Source organism: Zophobas morio, unplaced genomic scaffold (assembly GCF_036711695.1).
Source record: "Zophobas morio isolate AGI-343-1 ecotype UQ-CSIRO unplaced genomic scaffold, CSIRO_AGI_Zmor_V1 ptg000014l, whole genome shotgun sequence".
Lineage (NCBI taxonomy): Eukaryota > Metazoa > Arthropoda > Insecta > Coleoptera > Tenebrionidae > Zophobas > Zophobas morio.
Genome location: NW_026972119.1, coordinates 21,879,312 through 21,902,373, shown reverse-complemented (window position 1 = coordinate 21,902,373; position 23,062 = coordinate 21,879,312). Strand labels below are relative to the sequence as shown.

Below are 23,062 nucleotides of genomic sequence, written 5' to 3'. Positions count from 1 at the left end.
AAATCGAGAAATTGTGAAAATAAACACAATAAAAAACAAAATCAAAAGTTGCAAATCAAAAATTGGAAAAAATGAAAAATAAAAAATGGGAAAATTGGAAATTAAAAAATTGAAGAAAGGAAAAATTGAAAAAATAACCTTGAAACATCGAATGATTGAAAAAATAAAGAAAATAATAAACCGAAACGAAAAATTGCAAATCGAAAAACTGAAAACTTAATAAACACAAATCGAAAAATTGCAAAATCATAAAAAACTTAAGAATTCAAAAGTTGGAAAATTGAAAAATTTTAACTTGAAAACTCGAAAAACTGAAGAAACAAAAATTTATGAATTTATCAATCGGAAGTATCCCACAATTTGTTTTTATTCAAAACACGTTGTTTTTATTTATTTTATTGAGACATTTGTCACGAAATTTCAAATTGAAGTACTACCAACTTGCCAATATCAAAATAAGAGGAGTTTCATTTGGTACCAACTTAATTCAACAAGTGGTGGTTTTTAATTTTTGAATAAACACTACATATTAATGTAGAATTAGGTCTGGACATTCTTAGTGGCTTAAAGTACACACCTATTACATCTGTTAATGAAAAAAGAAATTAATTAAAGTTGATTGTAACAGCAAAAAATGTGTAGTTTATAACGTATTTATAATTTATGTAAAAATATTATTGGTAATAAATAAAGAGCTAAATTGTATATGTATGTGCATATACTTAGAGTTACCCTGTACTTAACTCACTTGACATATTCCTTGTAAAACTTTTATGACTTAAGCCGCATTTGTAAAACTGGCTATCACAAGTTGCGACAAACAAATTTTACAATACAATACAGTACAATAGTTTGACTTATAAGGATGGTTTGGCTTAAGCCGCTTAAGTCATAAGAACTTTACTAAGTACATGTCAAGTGAGTTAAGTTTATAGATTATACATAAAAAAAAGTCATACATTTTACTTTGCGTTGGTCTTTGAATAGGAGAGTAATAATTAATTATGCTTAAGTGTGTAGGAAGAACGAACAACGAAAACAAAAATTAAGAAAAATGAAACAATACAAAAGCAAATCAAAAGCTGCAATAAAAATAAAAACATTGTTCATTGTCATCTTGACTGTCAATTTCATCTAAATCAGATAGTAATGGAGAAAATCATCTGAACCAGACTCTGTCAGTGAAATTATTATTATTAGACAAAAAACGTAAAACTAATTCCACCCACCACTGCTTTTGAATTTTATTCTTTTCTTTTTTATTAGATGACTTTTTTATTAAACAACAGTGGAATCTAAACAAAAAGCTAAAACTAACCCCACCCACCTTCCTTTTCGTTATTGTATCTTGTGCTTTAAAAGTACAAATTATACGCGAAAAAACTATCTCAGTGACGTAATTACTATAAACTTTGGATCGTGTGTGACAAATAAATATTGACAAAAATCAAAATTGTTGGATAATCCAGCAAATATTTGAGTTTGTTAAAAAGCAAAAAAAGAGTCAAAGGTCGAAAATGTCCAGGTCCGACTTTGTCTATTTTGATAGTTTATTTTACGCTATGACAATATTTAGCCAACTACACGAACGGTGTTAACACGTTTTAAATATTCGGTTTTTGTCAAAGACTCTAGTATTCGTATTTTCACTGAAATAAAAACATCGACTTGCATCGCTTCATGTTATTCTGAATCCTGTCTCTATTTTAAAACATACAGACGCACTTTTCCTAATTTTATATTAGGGCTAATGCACCGCATTTTTCGATTGGCTGCCACTTTGTGCGCATGCGCTGTTTATGTCAACATTTAAATAATTAGCAGGATGTATAAAATACATTTTATAAAAATTTGGTGAATAGAATTTCCTATAGTTGAAATAACACATTACTCACACTTCCATTCATGAAAATACTATTTCAGACGGAAAATATCTCACAGGATATAGCAAAAACCAAACATAACTTGTTGTGAAAACAGCGTTATCTCGACTTGCGGTTACGCCAAATCTAACGCTCATTAATCAGGGAGGATCAAGGAAGTGTACCTCACTCGTATCTTATCAACACAATATTTAGTAAACAGGAAAAATACACAATAACCGTTAACCAAACTAATCAAATTGGAAGCGGATATGCGTTTATATCAGTTTACTTTACCCATTTTTTTTACGACATTTTTAGTGATCTGATACTATCGCAAGTCCACAAATCTGCGGCGTATTTAACCCCCGCCCTAAAACAAACCTGCGACGCTAGGGAAAAATTTGGTCCGGGCGACCTCTTCTTGTTGGGTGCTGGCGTCGCATTGTTAGCTGCTCCTCCAGAGTTCGAACCCTTACGTTTCCGCCGCTTGTTGGCAGGTCGTTGAGATTCTTAAAAACAAAACACAATCAGTCCGATCGCCTCGCCGAACCGCGTTCGGTCGAAAACAGTGCGCATGTTACTCCTGTAGAGTTCATTCATTTGTGCTATACTGAAAGCCCCGAAACTGGGAGGCCCCTTCGACGTGGACAGCGTAGCAGAAATGAACAAGCCTCTAGTGCAAAGAAATTGGTACCTCTCTTACCCGGCGGGGCAACCATCCTCTGCCACTTTTGGAAAAGTGTCGTCTTTAAACAGTCCCTTGGACTCAGTGCATAAGCTTTATGCCTAGACATTAGCTCCTGCATAGGTTCAAGTATCACACATAACTGAAAAGGAATTTGTTGAAAAACGGTCAATCAAAACGGCGACGTTTTAAATACGTCCGATTACCTACCCTAAGATAGTTGAGGGTGGAATTCGTGATTCCTTGCCTCGTGATGTTCTTCGACAGTTGCTCCAGCATGCTGGGGTCTTGCTGTGAATGCATTCCTACCACCGATCGAGGAATCAGCTCCCGGTGCGTCCGCACCGCGAAGTGCCACGATTTTATCCTCATCAGGTCATCAAAGGTAAATTCTAGGATTAAACGACCTTCTGTACATACCTGGAACGGGAAACGCTACGATGAGTCAGGTGTCGTCTTTAAAAGGAAACCGCTGTCTGCGATTTCGTAATTAATAACAACGGTGTTCTGAACTGTTAAATCATTATCTAGTGTACACTTAACTCCCTCACAAATATTTAACTGTTTAATTTGAGTTCGCGTTAACCGTACGAACCGAAGATTGCTTTTTTAAAAGTAAATAGTTCGTTTGAGACATTAAAACAAGCTAATGGATCATTTTTTATTCAGAAGAGTTTTCTATAATTCAGGGATTGGTATAGGTCAGGGTTTGTGTAAATGAACCGTTCGTTCTGGGAGAACGATTCGATGTTTCTTGTTAATCGATGTTCGTTTTTATTGAACAAGCTCGTACTCATATAATGAGAAAGTGATGTATTTAAGGTTATTTTAAAATAATTAAAAAACTAAAAATAATTATCTAAAAAAATAATAATAATTGAGTGTGCTTGGTACTCACTTAAAATGGAATCTCTCTATGTGCAGGTTAGTCCCTTGAGAAAGTTTTTTGTCGAAGCCGTATATTTCATTCAGTTTTGTACGTAAAAGAAATTCCATTAAGCATACAAACATTTTTTGCCTAGTCGCTAATACAACTTCCTTTGAACGACCAGTTGTTTTTTTTTTAAGTGAATGACAAATATAAAACATCAATATTTTATTTTTGCGTTCTGCGAACCTATAGGTCAAGGGATAATTCAAAACTCTAGACATTTTATGTTTTGATATATTTTATCTGCGCTCGGAAAATGAATTCTTTTACTGAATTATCAAGATTTGTCGACGATTGAGAAGTTATCCATTTTGTATGTATATTTATTTTATATGTCGATGGTTTGGCTTAATCTGAGATTGATTGGTTCTATAAAAAAAAATATAACATAATATCGCTGTATGATAATAATCAATAGTGTGAAATTACGTTAAACGAAGCCAACTGTAAGTCAGAACGTTTTCGATCGAGTGATATCCGTCCACGTAAATTTTTCTCTCTTGGGAAAGCTAATTTTATTAAATAAGTAACAACATGGACCACAAAAATGGTCCAACAATCAATAATTTTCCCGAATTTTGTTTTTCTAACGTCATAAGCAAAAGCTACTGACGTCAAATAGATATACGCAGTGCCAGAAAAATTACTGATCTCATTTATTTATAATGTTTTTTTTTTCCAAAAATGTTCGTTTTATCGAATTTATTCCATAAATAGTTTCCATATTGTATTAAAAAACTGTTTGTTTAGTTTAGAATAAATGGATTAACCTTGGCTAGATTGTAATTACGGCTACTGCTCCATATGAATCAATAGGGTATAAAAGCGATCAGGAAAAAACCAACTGCTGTTTTACTTTATTATTTCTCGAATGTGTCTAATGGCTTCAAAAAAAGGATTAAACTGTATTTTTTCATTATTAAAAAATTATTATGTTTTAATTTATATTTGGTAATTTTTTGACAATTTTTTTAGAAGCAAATTTTTTAAAATCAAATTCGGCGAATTTTCGACCATTTTCGAAACCAAAATATTTTTTTATCAAATCCGACTTAGGAAAGTTAATTTCATTCGAGTGTTGCAATTTTTTGGAGTCTTAAAAAAATTAAATTTGACATCAAATATGTCTGACTTCTTACTGCGAAGCCATGAATACGTAACATTTTTGGAATCAGCACGTCGAAATCTACATCCTTGAATTTTTTGGAAATTTTTTGACAATTTTTTCAAAAGCGAGATTTTTTAAAATAAAAATTTTGACATATTTGCGACTTTTTGTAATGAATTTCGTCCATTGTGATGTGCAATTATTAGGATTTTTAAAAAATATTAATTTTAAACCGAGTATGTGTAAAATCTTGATCCAATAAGATGAACACTTTTTAAAACCCAAATTTTTCAATCCCAATGAAATTTTTTGACCACTTTCGAAACTAAATCAAACATTTTCTTATAGATTTCAGGAGTTAATTTTGGCCTAATTTCTTCGATAATTACTATCATTTTTCCAAGATCGAACTTTGAAATATTTACTTTTTTTATTAAAATAAATAAATAAATAAACATTTTTTCAAACCGAGTAATTACAAAATTTTGCCCAGAGACCATGAACACGCTATATTTTTGGAATCACTTCGTTGAAATTTGTTTTTCATTTTTTTTTGGAATTTTTTGACGAGGTTTTTTAAAAGGAACATGAATTCATCTCTGAAAATTTTCGCCGATTTTCCAAACTTAACAGAGGTATTTTTTTATCGATTTCGATCTAGAGTTAATTTCGGCATTATTTCTTCTATAACTCCCACCATTTTTACAGAATCATGCATTGGGTATTGAAAATTTTTGGATAAAAAAAAAAAAAAAAAGAATTTTAAACAGAATATTTCTAAAATCTTACTCCGAAGCTCTGAATACGCTATATTTTTGGAAACAGCACGTCGAAATCTATATCCCCGAATTTTTTGGATTTTTTTGACAACTTTTTCAAAAGCGAGATTTTTTAAAATCAAAATTTCGCCATTTTTTTGTCCATTTGGATCTATAGAAGTCAATATCGGCCACATTTCTTCGACAACTCCACCTTTTTTGAGAATAGTCCGTAGTAATGTGCAGTTTTTTGGATTTAAAATAAAAAAAAAAAAAAAAAAAATTTGAAACCAAATATTTCTAAATTTTTGGTCCAAGGCCATGAACACGCTATATTTTTGGAATCACCACGTCGAAACCGATGCCCCTGAATTTTTTGGCAACTTTTTAAAAGAAACATTTTTCAATTCCCCTATGAAAATTGTTGACCATTTTTTTTGACTCCGACTTCAGAAGTTAATTTTGCACTAATTTCTTAACAATTTTCAAACCGAGTGTTTACAAAAGCAAGAATAAACCAAGAATAATTTTGAAATCATCTCGTTTAAATTTATATCTTTTAACTTTTTTTGGAATCTTTTTGACAAATTTTTTTAAATACCATTTTTTAAATACCATTTTTCGACTATTTTTAAAACTTAACCAAACACATTTTCTTATTGACCAACACAAATTGATTTCTTCGAAAATTCCTACAATTTTTCAACACGTCGAAATCTATACCTCCGATTTTTTTTTTAGATCTTTTTCAAAAGCAAGGTTTTTCAAAATCAAAATTTCGGCCAATTTTCGACGTTTTTGGAAACTTTACCAAGATATTTTTTTATCGATTTCGAGCTATAGAAGTTAATTTCGGTATTATTTCTTCGATAATACCCACCATTTTTACAAAAACAGGATTGGGGTATGAAAATTTTTGGATAAAAAAATAAAATAAACCGAATATTTCTCAAATTCTACTCCGAAGCTATGAATACGCTATATTTTTTGGAATCACCACATCGAAACCTATGTCCCTTAATTCTTTGACAACTTTTTTAAAAGGAAATTTTTCAATTCCCCTATGAAAATTTTTGATCATTTTCGAAATTTAATCAAACACATTTTCTTTGACTGACTTCAGAAGTTAATTTTGGACTAATTCTTAACAATTTTCAAACCGAGTATTTACAAAAATTTCCTCTAAGACAAAGAACAACCAAGAATATTTTTGAAATCACCTCGTTGCAATTTATCGTTCAACTTTTTTGGAATTTGTTGACGAATTTTTTAAAGGCAATTTTTTAAATACCATTTTTCGACCATTTTTGAATTTTTTTGACAGTTTTTTAAAAGGAACATTATTTAATTCCTTTGAAAATTTCGACAAATTTTCGACTATTTTTGAAACTTAACCAAACATTTTCTTATTGGTTTCGACCAACAGAAGTTGATTTCAGCCCCATTTCTTCGGAAATTCCTATAATTTTTCCATTGGAGTATCGCAATTTTTTGGATTTTTAAAAAAATTGAATTTTAAGCCAAATATTGTAAAATCTTACATCGCAACCATGAATACCTACATTTTTTAAATCAGCACGTCGAAATCTATGCCCCCGAATTTTTTTAGAACTTTTTCAAAAGTAAGATTTTTCAAAATAAAAATTTTGGCAAATTTTTAAACTTAACCAATACATTTTCTGATTTTCTGTTTTCCAGGAAAATTGAATTTTAAGCCAAATATTTCCAAAATCTTGCTCTGAGACCACGAAGACTTTATAATTTTAAATTTTCGACGATTTTTGGAACTTCAAAGACGTTTCCTTATACATTTCGACTTCAGAAGTTAGTTTTGGAGTAATTTTTTCAACAACTTCTACCATTTTTCCAAAATCGCTCATTCGAATATTGAGATTTTTTGGATTAAAAAAAAAATTCAAACCGAGTATTTACAAAATTTTGCCCCGAGATCATGAACACGCTATATTTCTGGAATTACCTCGTTGAAATTATACCTTTCAATATTTTGGATTTTTTTGACAAATCTTTGGAAGAATTTTTTTTAATACTTTGAAAATTTCGGCTAATTTTTGACCATTTTTGAAACTTAACAAAAGATATTTTTGTATAGGTTTCGGCCCATAGAAGTTGATTTCGGTCCCATTTCTTCGAAAATTTCTACAATTTTTCCAGAATCGTCGTCCATTGGCATATTGCAATTTTTTGGATAAAAAAAAAGAAAAAGAAAAAAAAAAGCCAAATATTTTTAAATCTTACATTGAAACATTGAATGAGCCACATTTTTGGATTCAGCACGTCGAAATCTATTTTTTAGAATTTTTAAAAAGTAAGATTTTCCAAAATCAAAACTCTGGCCAATTTTGGATATTTTCGGAACTTAACCAAGACATTTTCTGATCGATTTCGACCCACCGAAGTAAATTTAGGCCTCATTTCTTCGATAACTTCTATCAATTTTCCAGCAAAGTTCAATTTTAAGCCAAATATTTCCAAAATCTTGCTCTGAGACCATGAAGACTTTGTAATCTTAAATTTGCGACGATTTTCGGAACTTAACCAAAGACGTTTTCTTATACACTTCGACTTCAGAAGTTAGTTTTGGAGTTATTTTTTCAAGAACTTCTACCATTTTTCCAAAATCGCTCATTCGAATATCGAGATTTTTGGATTAAAAAAAAATTCAAACCGAGTATTTACAAACTTTTGCCCCGAGATCATGAACACGCTATATTTCTGGAATTACCTCGTTGAAATTATATCTTTCAATATTTTGAACTTTTTTGACAAATATTGGAACAATTTTTTTTTTAATACTTTGAAAATTTCGGTTAATTTTTGACCATTTTTGAAACTTAACCAAAGATATTTTTTATAGGTTTTGACCCATAGAAGTTGATTTCGGTCCCATTTCTTCGAAAATTTCTACAATTTTTCCAGAATCGTCCATCGGCATATTGCAAAAAAATTTTTAAATCTTAGATTGAAACATTGAGTGAGCTACATTTTTGGATTCAGCACGTCGAAATCTATTTTTTACAATTTTTTAAAAAGTAAGATTTTCCAAAATCAAAATTCTCGCAAATTTTCGACCACTTTCGACTTACAGAAGTTAATTTTGGCTTCATTTCTTTCATAACTCCTACTATTTTTTCAGAATCATCCATTGGAATATTGCAGTTTTTGGAATTATTAAAAAATTGAATTTTAAGCCAAATATTTCAAAAATCTTGCTTTGAGACCATGAAGACGCTGTAATTTTAAATTTTCGACGATTTTCGGAACTTAATCAAAGACGTTTTCATATACACTTCGACTTCAGAAGTTAATTTTGGTCCAAATATTGGCAATTTTTTTGGATTAAAAAAAAATGTATAATTTTCAAACGCTATATTTTAGGAATCACCTCGTCTAAATTTATATCTTTAAATTTTTTTGAAATTTTTTGAAAAATTTTTTAATCCGAAATTTTTTAAATACCATTTTCGAAACTTAACCAAACACATTTTCTTATAGATTTCGACCTACAAAAGTTGATTTCGGCCCCATTTCTTCGAAAATTCCTACAAATTTTACACAATCGTCCATTGGATTATTGCAATTTTTGGATTTAAAAAAATCCTACATCCAAACAACGAATGCGCTACATTTTTGGAATCAGCACGCCGAAATCTAATCTCTGAATTTTTTCAGAAGTATGATTTTTCAAAATCAAAACTTTGGCTAATTTTCGACCATTTTTGAAACTTAACCCAGACATTTTCTTATCGATTTCGACCTACAGAAGTTAATTTTGGTCTCATTTCTTCTATAACAACTACCAACGAATCGCCATTTGGAATATTGCCATTTTTTGGATTAAACATATATATTTTTTCAAAATTAATTTTTTTTTAAATAAAAACAAGTGGTTTTTGAAAACGAATATTTCTAAAATCATAAAAGTTCGTTAAAATCTATATCTCTGATTTTTTTTAAAACTTCAGAATTAATATTTATATTATTATTAATTTAATTTAATTAAAATAAACATTCTAATGAATTTCAGTCTGCACCTGTTTACCTACAGGTCACAAAATCATTGTAAAAAATAATAATACCAATAATTCCTCCTCATTCCATGTAAATTTAAATACAAAATCGGTATCCAAAACTGCTGTTAAAAAAATTATTATTTCGGCAACGCGTCGTTCTTTTGAAACATTTTTTGTTATATCAACAGATAAAAATATTGTCGACCTTATCAGAACAAATAAATGCCTCGTCCATTAAAAATGACTAACCCTACACTATGTTGAAAGCGCTCTGGAAAGCCGCCACTTCTCACCTCGTTCGAATGGTCATTCGCGCACCGCCCCCACACACTCCTTACCTTTGTAAATAAGGGTTTACCATGATGCGTAATCATAGTGCATTGATCACAGTCTAGCGTAATACTAGTGTTGTGGAAGGACTCTTTCGGATGCTTCATATTATAGTACAGTTCCGTCACTCCACCTTCAAATATACTCCTAAAGTACCTAGGAATTAACGTCCTCCCGATCGCTACAAAAAAACATTTTTAAATCCAACCACAACGTCACCTCGTCCCCAACGCACTGTATCTCTTAGGGCCATCCTCCAGACAGAAAGCTAGCGTTAATGAGGCGTCGTCTTCGAAAAACTCCGTCGCAAACGCGTCCCACCAAAGATTATCACTTTCCTACGATTTCGAAACGTTATTAATAGGAAAAAAACTGCTCCATCGCGATAGCATTACATTCAAACTAACCTCCGTCCTTTGCTGTAGCCTCTTGTTGAGTTCGTATATCCGGTAGTCAGGCTGACCGAAATAGGGTGTATGCCGCCTGGGAACGGGCAGAGATCTGAAAAAGACGATCCACGAATCAGAAAAGTCCAAAAATAAAAAATATACGGTGCATGCGACGTCAAAGCCGGCCCGAAACACAATTTAAACCATCGTAAATTACCCGTAATTGGTCGCTTCAAAATTTGATTTAGGAGCACGAATTACAACAAACAAATAATAAATCCCGTGAAATTACTACATTTATGCAAATAAATTTGGATGATATTTCAATTACGGCTAATTTATGTTCGAATGATACAGTGCGGTTTTAATGGACACTAAATTTAATGGAATCGTTGAACAACTCTATTTATTAACAATATTTTATAAGTTTATGGGGCGCTTTTATCACTAATTACGAAATCATCTGATATTTTAACAATAAAAATTAATTGTATGGTAATAAAATATATATTAAAGGAACCGCGACGTTCTAATCATCCGCAAAGCGACCGTATTTGCTTGTTTTGTACAGTCGACCAAACAAATTCTTATCGCCGACTGTTTACTTTCATTTCGAAAATTATTTAAATATTCATGACGTTTTTAACCGTTTTATTATTCCTCACCACGAAATTAGCATTCTATAGCCAGTTTTGGGCCAAAATTAGACCAATTGAACACCTGATTCTATATCTAGACCACCTAACTCTGTATATTTTCGGTACAAAATAATTATTATGATTGTTTAAAGATTCATAACTGCTGATTTACGTCGGGAGCATTATAAGCGTTCGCGAAAATCGCAAGAAACTTGTTTTCTCGCCTGCGTTATAAAATATGAGATTACGTTACAACTTTTATAACTTTGACAGGTGTTTGACAACACTGACATAAAACTTATCTAACTTTACATTCTCCTCTAAATTAAAATTCTGCGGTGTTGTCGTGTCTCAGAAGCGAATGCTCTTGATGAATCTCCAACACCAAGAAACGTGTTTTATTAATTCATTATATTATTAATTTCCAAAGCAATCAGTTCGGTAGTTTTGGATTTTTTTTTATTTTTGTTTTATAAAACCCCCAGTTGACAGAAACAGGGACACGACAAAGTGACGTCGAAAAAACATGAAACTGGACATTTGTTAAAATAACCCAATGACACACTTGTCTTAAATTTACGCTCGAAGGTAGCAAAAAAAACTTCGCAAACAAGTAATTTGTTGGCTAGTAATAAAAGACCCTTATAAAACTTGCTGCGACAAATGTTACACAAGGAAAGTTATGTATACATAAAAAAAGTATACTTTGTCCTCTCACAGATGGAAGTTTAATGTCCGAGGCGAAGCCGAGGGTAATAATTATCCGAGGACAAAGAAACTTTCCTTCAAACACAGGACGTAATTTTTTGCAGGTCCTATATTATTTTTAAGCTGTTTTTATCACACTTCAACTTCGCTGGTTTCTAAAAAATTACACACTAAAAAGTCGTATTTTGCTAAATTTGATTTATTTTACGATAGCTTTTATAAGTTAAAAATATGTAAGGGATACCAGTCACAGTTTAAGAAAAAAAGTGGCTCCTGAAGGAATCGAACTCTTGACCTTGGTGTTAATAGCACGTGCCGAATGACGAAACCTCGAGCGCTTGATTTTTTGCGAAAATTTGGATAAAAACTCAGTACGCTTTTTATAAAATTTAAATAGCATTTGCCATCTACACAGACAGACTGAAACGGGGGAACTATTTTTACTTACTCTAAAAGTCTTGAAACGTCGAGAAAACATGAAAGTAGGCTTTCGCTAGATAAACCTCATTACGGATTTTTTTTAGATTACGCGGGGGAAGTAAAAAATGCTAAACACTATTCACATGCTGTTTATAATAAATGTATATACAGGGTGAGTAAGTAATCGCGCGATCCTCCATGTCTCTAAAATTATTTTTAACTATACAGTGTCCTGTTTTTAAGGCGTAACACAACTTAGTTTTTTTTTTAATGAAACACCTTATACAGGGTGATAAAAATAACATATGTGATCGATGGTACGTTGTTAAGAATGCTTTGAAAAAATATGGTTAAAAAAATCTTAAAAATATTGAACGTCAAAAAACAATTAGTTATTAATATGTAATTTAATAATTTGCTAGAATACGATTCACGTCATTTTTTGCTATTGATAGAAGTCACTTTTGACTATTTTTATCATAATTTAAGATTTTAAAATAAATTCACAGAATTACCAAGTTTATTCTACAATTTTGAAATTTAATACCTCCAAAAATTTGGTCCAGAGAGTTTTTTAAACATATTTTTCGAATTATCTGGAGTCTTCTTAATAACGTACTATCGACCAAATACATGATTTTTTCATCTCTCATATTTTTACATATTTCGATAGACCTCTTTTAGGTTTCATAAATACAATTAATTCTTGAAATTACGATGCGACGTTGTCACGTTACTTTCATACACAGAGTGTTTATAAAAATGTTTTGATTATTACAATTTTCAAATATATATATTTAAGTTTATTCAAATACAACACCTATATTTTAATACTGCATCTTATTCTTTTTTTTTGTTCTCTTTCTTTTTTGTTTAGTATTTACTATATTTAAAGTAGATAACTACTGCGATTTTTTAGTTTTTTAAGAAACACATCGACATTAAAAAAATGAGGACAAAAAATAGAATAAGATAACAGTAATAAAATACAGGATGGTTCACCTGAAAAAACTTGAATATCGATATTTGAAAATTGTGATGTTTTAGATTGTTTTATAAACACTCTGTATATTAAAATTTAGTTTAGCGGGTACTTTTATTTATTCTTTCGTAAAATATTGTAGACATATTTCAAAATAACTCTTTTGCGACTTTTTTGTAAACTCTTTCATTGCCAAAAAGTTTCAAAAAATTGGAATAGCGTGGCAACGTCGCCTCGGAATTTCAAAATATATCGGGTGTTTCATTAAAAAAAACTAAGTTGTGTGTTACGCAGTAAAAACATTCTGGAAAAATATGCAATTTCAGTAGTTCTCCAATTTGATCTTTGTTTTTCTATTTGTAATAATTGATGAAATATCTAGTGACTCACCCTGTATATACATGAATTCAAATCATATACGTAGCTTTAAAGTTTCAAGTTTCTTTTCTAAGGGAAACATATTTTTGTGGAAGAATGAGAGCTTATGATTTGACTTTGTTTTTTCTTCTTAAATATACATACTCTTTACAACAAAAGACTGAAAAATATTTAAATGGTAAATTTTATCTCTACAAATTTACCATTTTAAACGAGTTTTCAGTTTCTTCTCGTGAATAAAAAACTGCGTACATATAAGAAAAAAAGGCAAAATACAAAGTCCGCCCACCCTCCCTCGTCTCAATTGTGATGAATTTTCTTATTCGTCGTTTAGCCGAGGGGCGGAGCTTAATTGCAAAATGCTTATTTCTCAACAAGAAACTACCATGTGATACATGTTTTTAAGTATGATGTTGAAAACAAAGTATATATGTAAAGAAAAAAAAAATAAACAAAAATAAGCCCCACCCGCCCCCCACAACCTCAATTGTGATGAATTGTTCATTCGTTGTTAGCTCCGCCTCCTTGCTCACGAACACGAACAATGCAGAAAAATCGTCCCAACTGAGACAGGGTGGGTGGGCGGGGCTTATAATTTGATTTTATTCATCTTAATACATATACATATTCTTCACAACAAAAGGCTAAAAACATGTTTAAAATGGTAAATTTTATCTCCCACGCTTCTTTACAAATTTACCATTTATAAACAAGTTTTCAGTTTCATGTCGTGAATAAAAAACTGCGTACATATAAGAAATAAACAGCAAAATAGAAACCCCGCCCACCCGTCCACATCTCAATTGTGATGAATTTTCTTATTCGTCGTTTAGCCGAGGGGCGGAGCTTAATTGCAAAATGCGTATTTCTCAACAAGAAACTACCATGTGATACATGTTTTTAGGTATGATGTTGTTGAAAGAAAGTATATATGTTAAGGGAAAAAATAAAAATAAGCCCCACCCGCCCCCACAACCTCAATTGTGATGAATTGTTCATTCGTTGTCAGCTCCGCCTCCTTGCTCACGAACACGAACAATGCAGAAAAATGGTCCCAAACTGAGACAGGGTGGGTGGGCGGGGCTTATAATTTAGTGTTTTTTTTCATGTTAATATACATATTTTTCACAACAAAAGGCTAAAAACATGTTTAAAATGGTAAATTTTATCTCCCCCACTTCTTTACAAATTGGCCATTTTAAACGAGTTTTCAGTTTCTTGTGAAGAAAAAACTGCGTACATATAAGAAAACAAAAGCTAAATAGAAACCCCCGCCCACACCTCAATTGTGATGAATTTTCTTATTCGTCGTTTAGCCGAGGGGCGGAGCTTAATTGCAAAATGCTTATTTCTCAACAAGAAACTACCATGTGATACGTGTTTTTAAGTATGATGTTGTTGAAAGAAAGTATATATGTTAAGAAAAAAAAAATAAATAAAATAAGCCCCACCCGCCCCCCACAACCTCAATTGTGATGAATTGTTCATTCGAGTTTGCTCCGCCTCCTTCCTCACGAACACGAACAATGCAGAAAAATCGTCCCAACTGAGACAGGGTGGGTGGGCGGGGCTTATAATTTGTGTTTATTCATCTTAATACATATACATATTCTTCACAACAAAAGACTAAAAACATGTTTAAAATGGTAAATTTTGTCTCCCACACTTCTTTACAAATTTACCATTTATAAACAAGTTTTCAGTTTCTTGTCGTGAATAAAAAACTGCGTACATATAAGAAAAAACAGAAAAATTGAAACCCCGCCCACCCGCCCTCATCTCAATCGTGATGAATTTTCTTATTCGTCGTTTAGCCGAGGGGCGGTGTTTAATTGCAAAATGCGTATTTCTCAACAAGAAACTACCATGTGATACATGTTTTTAAGTATGATGTTGAAAAAACAGTATATTGGTTAAAAAAAAAAATAAGCCCCACCCGCCCCCCACAATCTCAATCGTTCATTCCTTGTCAACTCCGCCTCCTTGTTCACGAACACGAACAATGAAGAAAAATCGTCCAAACTGAGACAGGGTGGGTGGGCGGGGCCTATAATTTGATTTTATTTTCATCTTAATATACATATTCTTCACAACAAAAAGCTAAAAACATATTATTTAAATGGTAAATTTTATCTCCCACGCTTCTCTACAAATTTACCATCTTAAACAAGTTTTCAGTTTCTTGTCGTGAATAAACAACTGCGTACATACAAGAAAACAAGGCAGAATAGAAACCCCGCCCACCCGCCCTCATCTCAATTGTGATGAATTTTCTTATTCGTTGTTTAGCCGAGAGGCGGAGCTTAATTGCAAAACGCTTATTTCTCAACAAAAAACTACCATGTGATACATGTTTTTAACTATGATGTTGTTGAAAGAAAGTATATATGAAAAGGGAAAAAATAAAAATAAGCCCCACTCGCCCCCACAACCTCAATTGTGATGAACTGTTCATTCGAGTTAGCTCCGCCTCCTTGCTCACGAACACGAACAATGCAGAAAAATGGTCCCAAACTGAGACAGGGTGGGTGGGCGGGGCTTATAATTTGTTTTTTTTTTTTTCATCTTAATATACATTTTCTTCAGAACCAAAGGCTAAAAATATGTTTAAAATGGTAAATTTTATCTCGCACACTTCTTTACAAATTGGCCATTTTACACAAGTTTTTAGTTTCTTGTCTTGAATAAAAAATTACTTACATATAAGAAAAAAAATACAAACCCCGCCCACCATTCATCTCAATTGTGATGAATTTTCTTATTCGTCGTTTAGCCGATGGGCGGAGCTTAATTGCAAAACGCTTATTTCTCAACAAGAAACTACCATGTGACACATGTTTTTAAGTATGCTGTTGTTAAAAAAAAAGTATGTATGTATGTTAAGAAAAAAAAAGAGAAGAGAACTTTAAGCAAACTAAATATTTTTGCATTCCAATAAAATTATTAAATCTAATTAATTCGTGAAATTTTAAATTCGATTGAGTTTTTATAGAAATATAATATCAACCTCAGGATAAATGACAACAGACTTCAAGAAAATCATTTGATTGACCTAATTTCAAAATACCCAACTAAAAATAATTTAATGCTTTTTGTTGACACCGAAAAATCGTGAAGGCCAATATAGCTCGCCAATCAGAATCAACTCTGACCCAAAATTTTTTCCATCGCTCACGCTCGTGATACCATCGCATAAATTCCAAGTTTGAACATTCTTCTTTAATTAATTCGCCTACAATATCTTCGAGCAGGCGCTGACACTTAATTTGTGAAATATTTAAACATTTTCTCTATCAATTCTCTAGATATAATAAACGACGTCTCCAAACATAAAACAACGGAAAAATCGTTACCGAGAATTTACGACGTCTTTTTAGAATTTTAAAGAAGACAACCGATCCGTTTGTCAATAATTTAAAGACTTTATTGTGAGTATTTTTAAGTGGGCGTTTCCTTAATAAACAAAAACGCTGGCAAGTGGAAAAAAATGCTTCCATAGCAACCTGTCTGGACCGGACCAAATACGTAACGTTTAACAGAATTACTAGAACGTGAAAAACGTTATTGTTCGTATGAAGCTTCGACTTTGCTATAATTTGAAAATTTTAATTAAGTAGTCCACACATGCGAAAAATCCGAATACGGATTCATTCACGTGTTGTATTCAAACGCCACAAAATTGATTTTTCTTGAGTCTCGAGATTCAAAAATGTTAAAAATCCATGAAAATAATAAAGGAAACGCTCAGTTTAATCGCACGATCTTGAAAGTTATCGTCAATTAATTAAAACTGCGAATCATTTTATCGTTCAACAGTCACTTCCTACATAAAATCATCGCCAATATCCTTCGAACGAAAGTACAATAAGCCATATGAAGCACATCGTCAACATAAAAAAGATAAATAACGGTGATACTGATTCGGCAAATCATCGTTGATAACGCCGGTGTTGCGGCGGATCGTGACATAAATTTTTCCTTGCCTTGGAGAAAAAAAGCAACCTTTCTACCTAAATCACCCTCGGTTAATTGCTGACTTTTAATCACGCGCCGCAAGAAGTACATTACTTAGCCGGTTAAAGACTTAATAAACATTTTATTATCAGCTGTCCTCGTAAAAACTCAATGAATTAAGACGACACGGTCCCGGCAGAATACTAAAACGTCTCGTCGTCCAGTCTTGCAGGTTAGTGGGACCGGCTTTATCCAATCCAATCGATTTAAATCAGGGTTGATTGTGTTCGTGACGTGACAACTCCATACATAAATAGACGCTTATTTTGGGTCGTAAAGTCGCATTTAAAAGTGTGTAGGAGATGAAAAATTCTAAACAAAAAGAACACATTTTTTTTTTTCGATGTGTTGTGTTTGTGAGGGCGTTACATTATTTCTTTACCAGTTATCCACATTATCAAACGTCAGATTTTAATATAACATAAATTATAAACTCACTTTTAAGTCGTCAGTGTTGATAGCTGATTAATTACATTTACAGCCTGGTCAGGAGGGCTGGTGTCGAGGTGAATCGGTCATAACAACAATTATGCAACCTGTAAAATGTGATTGGGGATGTGAGCCATCGATTCCTAAAGTCGATGTGGCGAATTTGCTAATCGGGTATTACTTTTTAAATAGTGAGTCCGTGTTATTTTAGCTATTATCAGTCAACAAGGTTGGTACTACTTTATCAAGAATATGACTGCTTTAATTAACAATTATTTCATCAATCAATGAGCTCTGTCCTAATGGTTGGAATCACACATGGTCCATACTGTCCGGTACAGAGTGTACAATGAGCACTAAGGGAAAACCGCACGAAGTGCTCACTCTCATACCGTCGTAGGGTATAGTACGGAGTCTACAAGGGGCGAAGGGGAAGGCCGCGCGACGCACCCAGCTCCTGCTACTATCCCAGGTCTAGTACCAAAGGGTGCAGTGACACCAAGGGAATAACCGCACGAGGTGTCCACTTTGATACTAGTCCTTTGACCACAGACATCAGGATTGATGTCCGCACCGTACCCGCAACAACAGGCACATACCCGCAACAACAGGTATTTCTTCGCCCGCAACAACAGGCATAAACCCGCAACAACAGGTCTCTTCGCCCGCAACAACAGGCATAAAGGTATCACAGGAAGGCGGACAGCCTAATCAAATTAGCTCGACATGTCAAGGCTCATTTCATCACTTTTACTATTTCAATATCTCTCAGGATTATGTTAACATTATTTGACAACTGACTCGGTACCATTTATCAATAATCATGTCAAATACAACAATAACAACAAGGAACGGACTCACCAAATTACAGTAGATAATCCAATTAGCTTTTACAACAATTAACAACGCAGATTACACCTTAGTGAAATCTCACTCACATCACCCCTAAGATCGATAACTCAGTGATACACTCACCTCAACACTTTTTGAACAACCGTAACACGGAACTGTTAAATTTTCGTCTTAATCGGTACGCGTCCGTTTTAAAACTGAAATCTTTATCCAGGCCTTTTTAGTTACACCCTCTCAACAGAAACACAGTCAACCAATCAACCCCAATCTGGTCTATTTTCTTTGGGTCACACATGTGGTTTCTGTTTTTGCCTGCGACTGCGATAATCTCAGATTTGTTTCGCTCAAGTGTAGGTCACTGGACCACCCGCACCCCTGCATCGCAGGCCATTAGTAGGCGTGTGAAAGGACATAGGCCATTCCCCAGTTTCTGGGAAATATATATTTTTACGAGCCCCAAATTAGCATGAAACTCTTAACTGCATGCTTCTACACCCCAAATATAAAAAATATGAAGAGAAACACATGTTAAGTACAAACCTATCTTACAACTCGGCCATCCTGCGAACAACTCGCCCCGAGTTGCCGTTGTGGTGTTTAATTCGAGTCGCCATCGGATAAAATCACCCCGTCCTCGCCACTCTCGCTATCGGTGGCGTCGGAAATGCCTCCAGGTGGGCACCAGGGTCTCATCCGATCGACAGCGATGACTCTGTCGTAGCCGGCTTTATTTCTTGTCCGATGTGACTTCTCCATACCCTGCACCACATACCGGTCGTTTGGCAGGATCGACTTCACGACCATGGGTCCACTGTAGGGTGGAATTAATTTCCGACTTGTCCCGGTCGTTGTTACGTTCTTCGCGATTAGTACGAGATCACCCTCTTTATATTTTCTCGCCTTTTTTTCGTCGTTTATCGAAATGTCGCTTTTGTTGTTCTTGATTTTGAGCAATCTTTGCCGCAGCCTCTTGTCTGGATGTAACAAGATCGGTCAAGATCGACGATATTTGCGAAACTTCATCTCAGAGCGTCATGTCAGTACTGTTTCGAGGCGAATACCCCAACAACAGTTGGCTTGCTCTTATGCTCGTGGATTTATTTATCACATTATTAATTGCAAATTGAACAGGTGTAATCTACTCATCCCAGCGATCTTCCTCTATTGTGGATGTTAGTAACGACGATAAAATTGTCCGGTTTTTTTTTTTAACATGTCTGGTCTGATTTTGTTCACAAAATCTGTGAAACTGACTCGATGTAAATGCGGTACCTTGATCCGAAATGATTACTTTAGGTATTCCGTAAGCGGCGAATATGTCTTTGAAATTCTCTACAATAATTCTAGTTTTTGTTGATTTCACTGCACAGAGAATTACAAGTTTGGTGGATGCGCTGAATTTTCTGATCTGTCAGTTGATCCGATAACCCCCAGTCTGCCTTTACCATGTGAAATACGTTCTTCGATTTTTTCCCTTTCACCGAATTTTTCTTGAAATCTCTGCCCACATCAATGTACGCCGTTGCGAGTTTGCCGTTAACGAGAACTTTTTTTTTTTGTAAAATTTGGAGTTGTGGGGATCGGATTTTGTGTAAGCTATTTATGAGATTGATTTGTCTGCCTGCGTGTCATTTTCCTTACGGAAACAGTTGGCCTCTAAGTGACCTCTTCCCCGACAGTACGTACATCGTACTGTATCAGCGGCGTCACGTGCCCTCCGATTCGGACAGTACTTGGAATAGTGGCCGTTCTTACCACAGTGGTAACAATGAGCTGCCGACCTCTCCGACATTCCGTTTGTACTTGACCCAAAACGTTCCGGTTTCTCATGAAGATGCGAATAGCTCTTTGATGTTGACGAATGGGGGTGCGAATAGTTTCTCGATGTCGACGGTCGTGGTGTCGTAGACACGCCGTTTATCGCCGATAAGTACTGAAATAGCGACTCCGGTGTTTGGTGATTACCCGCTGTTGCCCCTGTCTTAGCGACTACGTCGTCAATGCCGCCAATTATACACGACACCGCATCGGACCCGACAATTTTACACCCCGTCAACATTGCGTTTTTCTCGTAGAAATACTTATCATACGTCTCTTCCGGACGCTTTCTACGACGCATCATGTTCACCAGGTCCTCATAAAAATTGCGTTTTGAGGGAAATGCAGTTTTTATGCGTTCTTTCCACTCACCCCACGTTGATTTCAGGGTGGTTTGTCCCCTGTACCATGTTTCGGCTAATCCGCGAAGTTTCGATAATGCATAATAAATCGTGGCGTCTTCAGGCCACTTAAAAATCTCGCTCAATTCGTCGACCTTGTTACACCAGGACTCGGCATTTTGTTCTCGGTCATCCGGATTAAAATAAGGCACCACTTCGCCCTTTGTCAGATAAGACGGTCGCCTATTGCCCGCTTGTTGAATGAACGTCGTCATTACTTCGGTCAACCTGTCTATCGAGCTCGTTGTTTCGCGAGATTCGGTGCGCGAAAAATGATCGCTCGTTTGAGGGGACGGAGATTCCCGTGACTGTTGACGACGAGGGCGACCCATTCTGATTTATTACTAAATAAAATAAATAGTCAATTTTTACCCATTCAATGTGACTCACCTCGAGCACCTGTTACCCAAATTTTGGGAGATTGAAAGTCTGACATACTTTATTAACAGATCCTAGCCAACTCAAATTAAAATTGTTTTACACTCTGACGACGACAATTTAAACTAATGATCTATTCATTCGGACACATGAGTGTCAGATCCCACTTCTGATAAATTATGTAGGAGATGAAAAATTCTAAACAAAAAGAACACATTTTTTTTTTTCGATGTGTTGTGTTTGTGAGGGCGTTACATTATTTCTTTACCAGTTATCCACATTATCAAACGTCAGATTTTAATATAACATAAATTATAAACTCACTTTTAAGTCGTCAGTGTTGATAGCTGATTAATTACATTTACAGCCTGGTCAGGAGGGCTGGTGTCGAGGTGAATCGGTCATAACAACAATTATGCAACCTGTAAAATGTGATTGGGGATGTGAGCCATCGATTCCTAAAGTCGATGTGGCGAATTTGCTAATCGGGTATTACTTTTTAAATAGTGAGTCCGTGTTATTTTAGCTATTATCAGTCAACAAGGTTGGTACTACTTTATCAAGAATATGACTGCTTTAATTAACAATTATTTCATCAATCAATGAGCTCTGTCCTAATGGTTGGAATCACACATGGTCCATACTGTCCGGTACAGAGTGTACAATGAGCACTAAGGGAAAACCGCACGAAGTGCTCACTCTCATACCGTCGTAGGGTATAGTACGGAGTCTACAAGGGGCGAAGGGGAAGGCCGCGCGACGCACCCAGCTCCTGCTACTATCCCAGGTCTAGTACCAAAGGGTGCAGTGACACCAAGGGAATAACCGCACGAGGTGTCCACTTTGATACTAGTCCTTTGACCACAGACATCAGGATTGATGTCCGCACCGTACCCGCAACAACAGGCACATACCCGCAACAACAGGTATTTCTTCGCCCGCAACAACAGGCATAAACCCGCAACAACAGGTCTCTTCGCCCGCAACAACAGGCATAAAGGTATCACAGGAAGGCGGACAGCCTAATCAAATTAGCTCGACATGTCAAGGCTCATTTCATCACTTTTACTATTTCAATATCTCTCAGGATTATGTTAACATTATTTGACAACTGACTCGGTACCATTTATCAATAATCATGTCAAATACAACAATAACAACAAGGAACGGACTCACCAAATTACAGTAGATAATCCAATTAGCTTTTACAACAATTAACAACGCAGATTACACCTTAGTGAAATCTCACTCACATCACCCCTAAGATCGATAACTCAGTGATACACTCACCTCAACACTTTTTGAACAACCGTAACACGGAACTGTTAAATTTTCGTCTTAATCGGTACGCGTCCGTTTTAAAACTGAAATCTTTATCCAGGCCTTTTTAGTTACACCCTCTCAACAGAAACACAGTCAACCAATCAACCCCAATCTGGTCTATTTTCTTTGGGTCACACATGTGGTTTCTGTTTTTGCCTGCGACTGCGATAATCTCAGATTTGTTTCGCTCAAGTGTAGGTCACTGGACCACCCGCACCCCTGCATCGCAGGCCATTAGTAGGCGTGTGAAAGGACATAGGCCATTCCCCAGTTTCTGGGAAATATATATTTTTACGAGCCCCAAATTAGCATGAAACTCTTAACTGCATGCTTCTACACCCCAAATATAAAAAATATGAAGAGAAACACATGTTAAGTACAAACCTATCTTACAAGTGTCTAGTTTTTCATTAATTTCTTAATAAGTCGTTTAATTAGCAATTGTTGCGTCTCGTACTTGCGAGCAGAAACACCCGAGACTTAAAAATGTCGTAAAGATAAAGAAATATAGCGGCACGACGAAAGTAATCAATGACAAACCTCAGACGGTTAAACAACGGCAATTCGACGCGAAATAGGTCAAATGCACGCCACGAGTTATGTTCAGGTTGCTACATGGGGGAA

General features: G+C 34.5%; 2 protein-coding genes across 7 annotated transcripts in view; both read right to left on the bottom strand.

The window, feature by feature from the left end:
- LOC135128634 (LIM domain-binding protein 2) overlaps positions 1-23,062 on the bottom strand; it is a 187,085-nt gene that overhangs the window by 6,219 nt on the left and 157,804 nt on the right. For 2 of the 5 annotated variants that reach the window (XM_064055592.1, XM_064055593.1), the window contains exons 3-8: positions 10,104-10,209; positions 9,944-10,046; positions 9,717-9,889; positions 2,761-2,985; positions 2,560-2,692; positions 2,247-2,374 (exon numbers count right to left, since the gene is read on the bottom strand). In XM_064055592.1, the coding sequence (XP_063911662.1) occupies positions 2,247-2,374; positions 2,560-2,692; positions 2,761-2,985; positions 9,717-9,889; positions 9,944-10,046; positions 10,104-10,209 (868 nt within the window). The remainder of the gene's footprint in view (positions 1-2,246; positions 2,375-2,559; positions 2,693-2,760; positions 2,986-9,716; positions 9,890-9,943; positions 10,047-10,103; positions 10,210-23,062) is intronic. The other 3 variants (XM_064055594.1, XM_064055595.1, XM_064055596.1) reach the window with 3 other exon arrangements.
- On the bottom strand, positions 17,538-22,826 carry LOC135128635 (uncharacterized). Of its 2 annotated transcripts, none has more exons than XR_010280451.1 (2): positions 18,642-22,219; positions 17,538-17,773 (listed from the first exon to the last, which is right to left on the bottom strand). XR_010280451.1 is itself a non-coding variant. In XM_064055597.1 (2 exons), the coding sequence occupies exon 2, from the start codon at positions 21,067-21,069 to the stop codon at positions 20,119-20,121; it is 951 nt and encodes a 316-aa protein (XP_063911667.1). In that variant the 5' UTR covers positions 21,070-21,537; positions 22,406-22,826; the 3' UTR covers positions 18,569-20,118. The 2 variants fall into 2 exon arrangements, 1 of the variants encoding a protein (XP_063911667.1); XM_064055597.1 differs by lacking the exon at positions 17,538-17,773 and adding an exon at positions 22,406-22,826 and having other exon boundaries at positions 18,569-21,537.

Coding starts and splice junctions, on each gene's coding strand:
- LOC135128635 (XM_064055597.1), bottom strand. CDS start 21,069: ATGGGTCGCCCTCGTCGTCAACAGTCACGGGAATCTCCGTCCCCTCAA.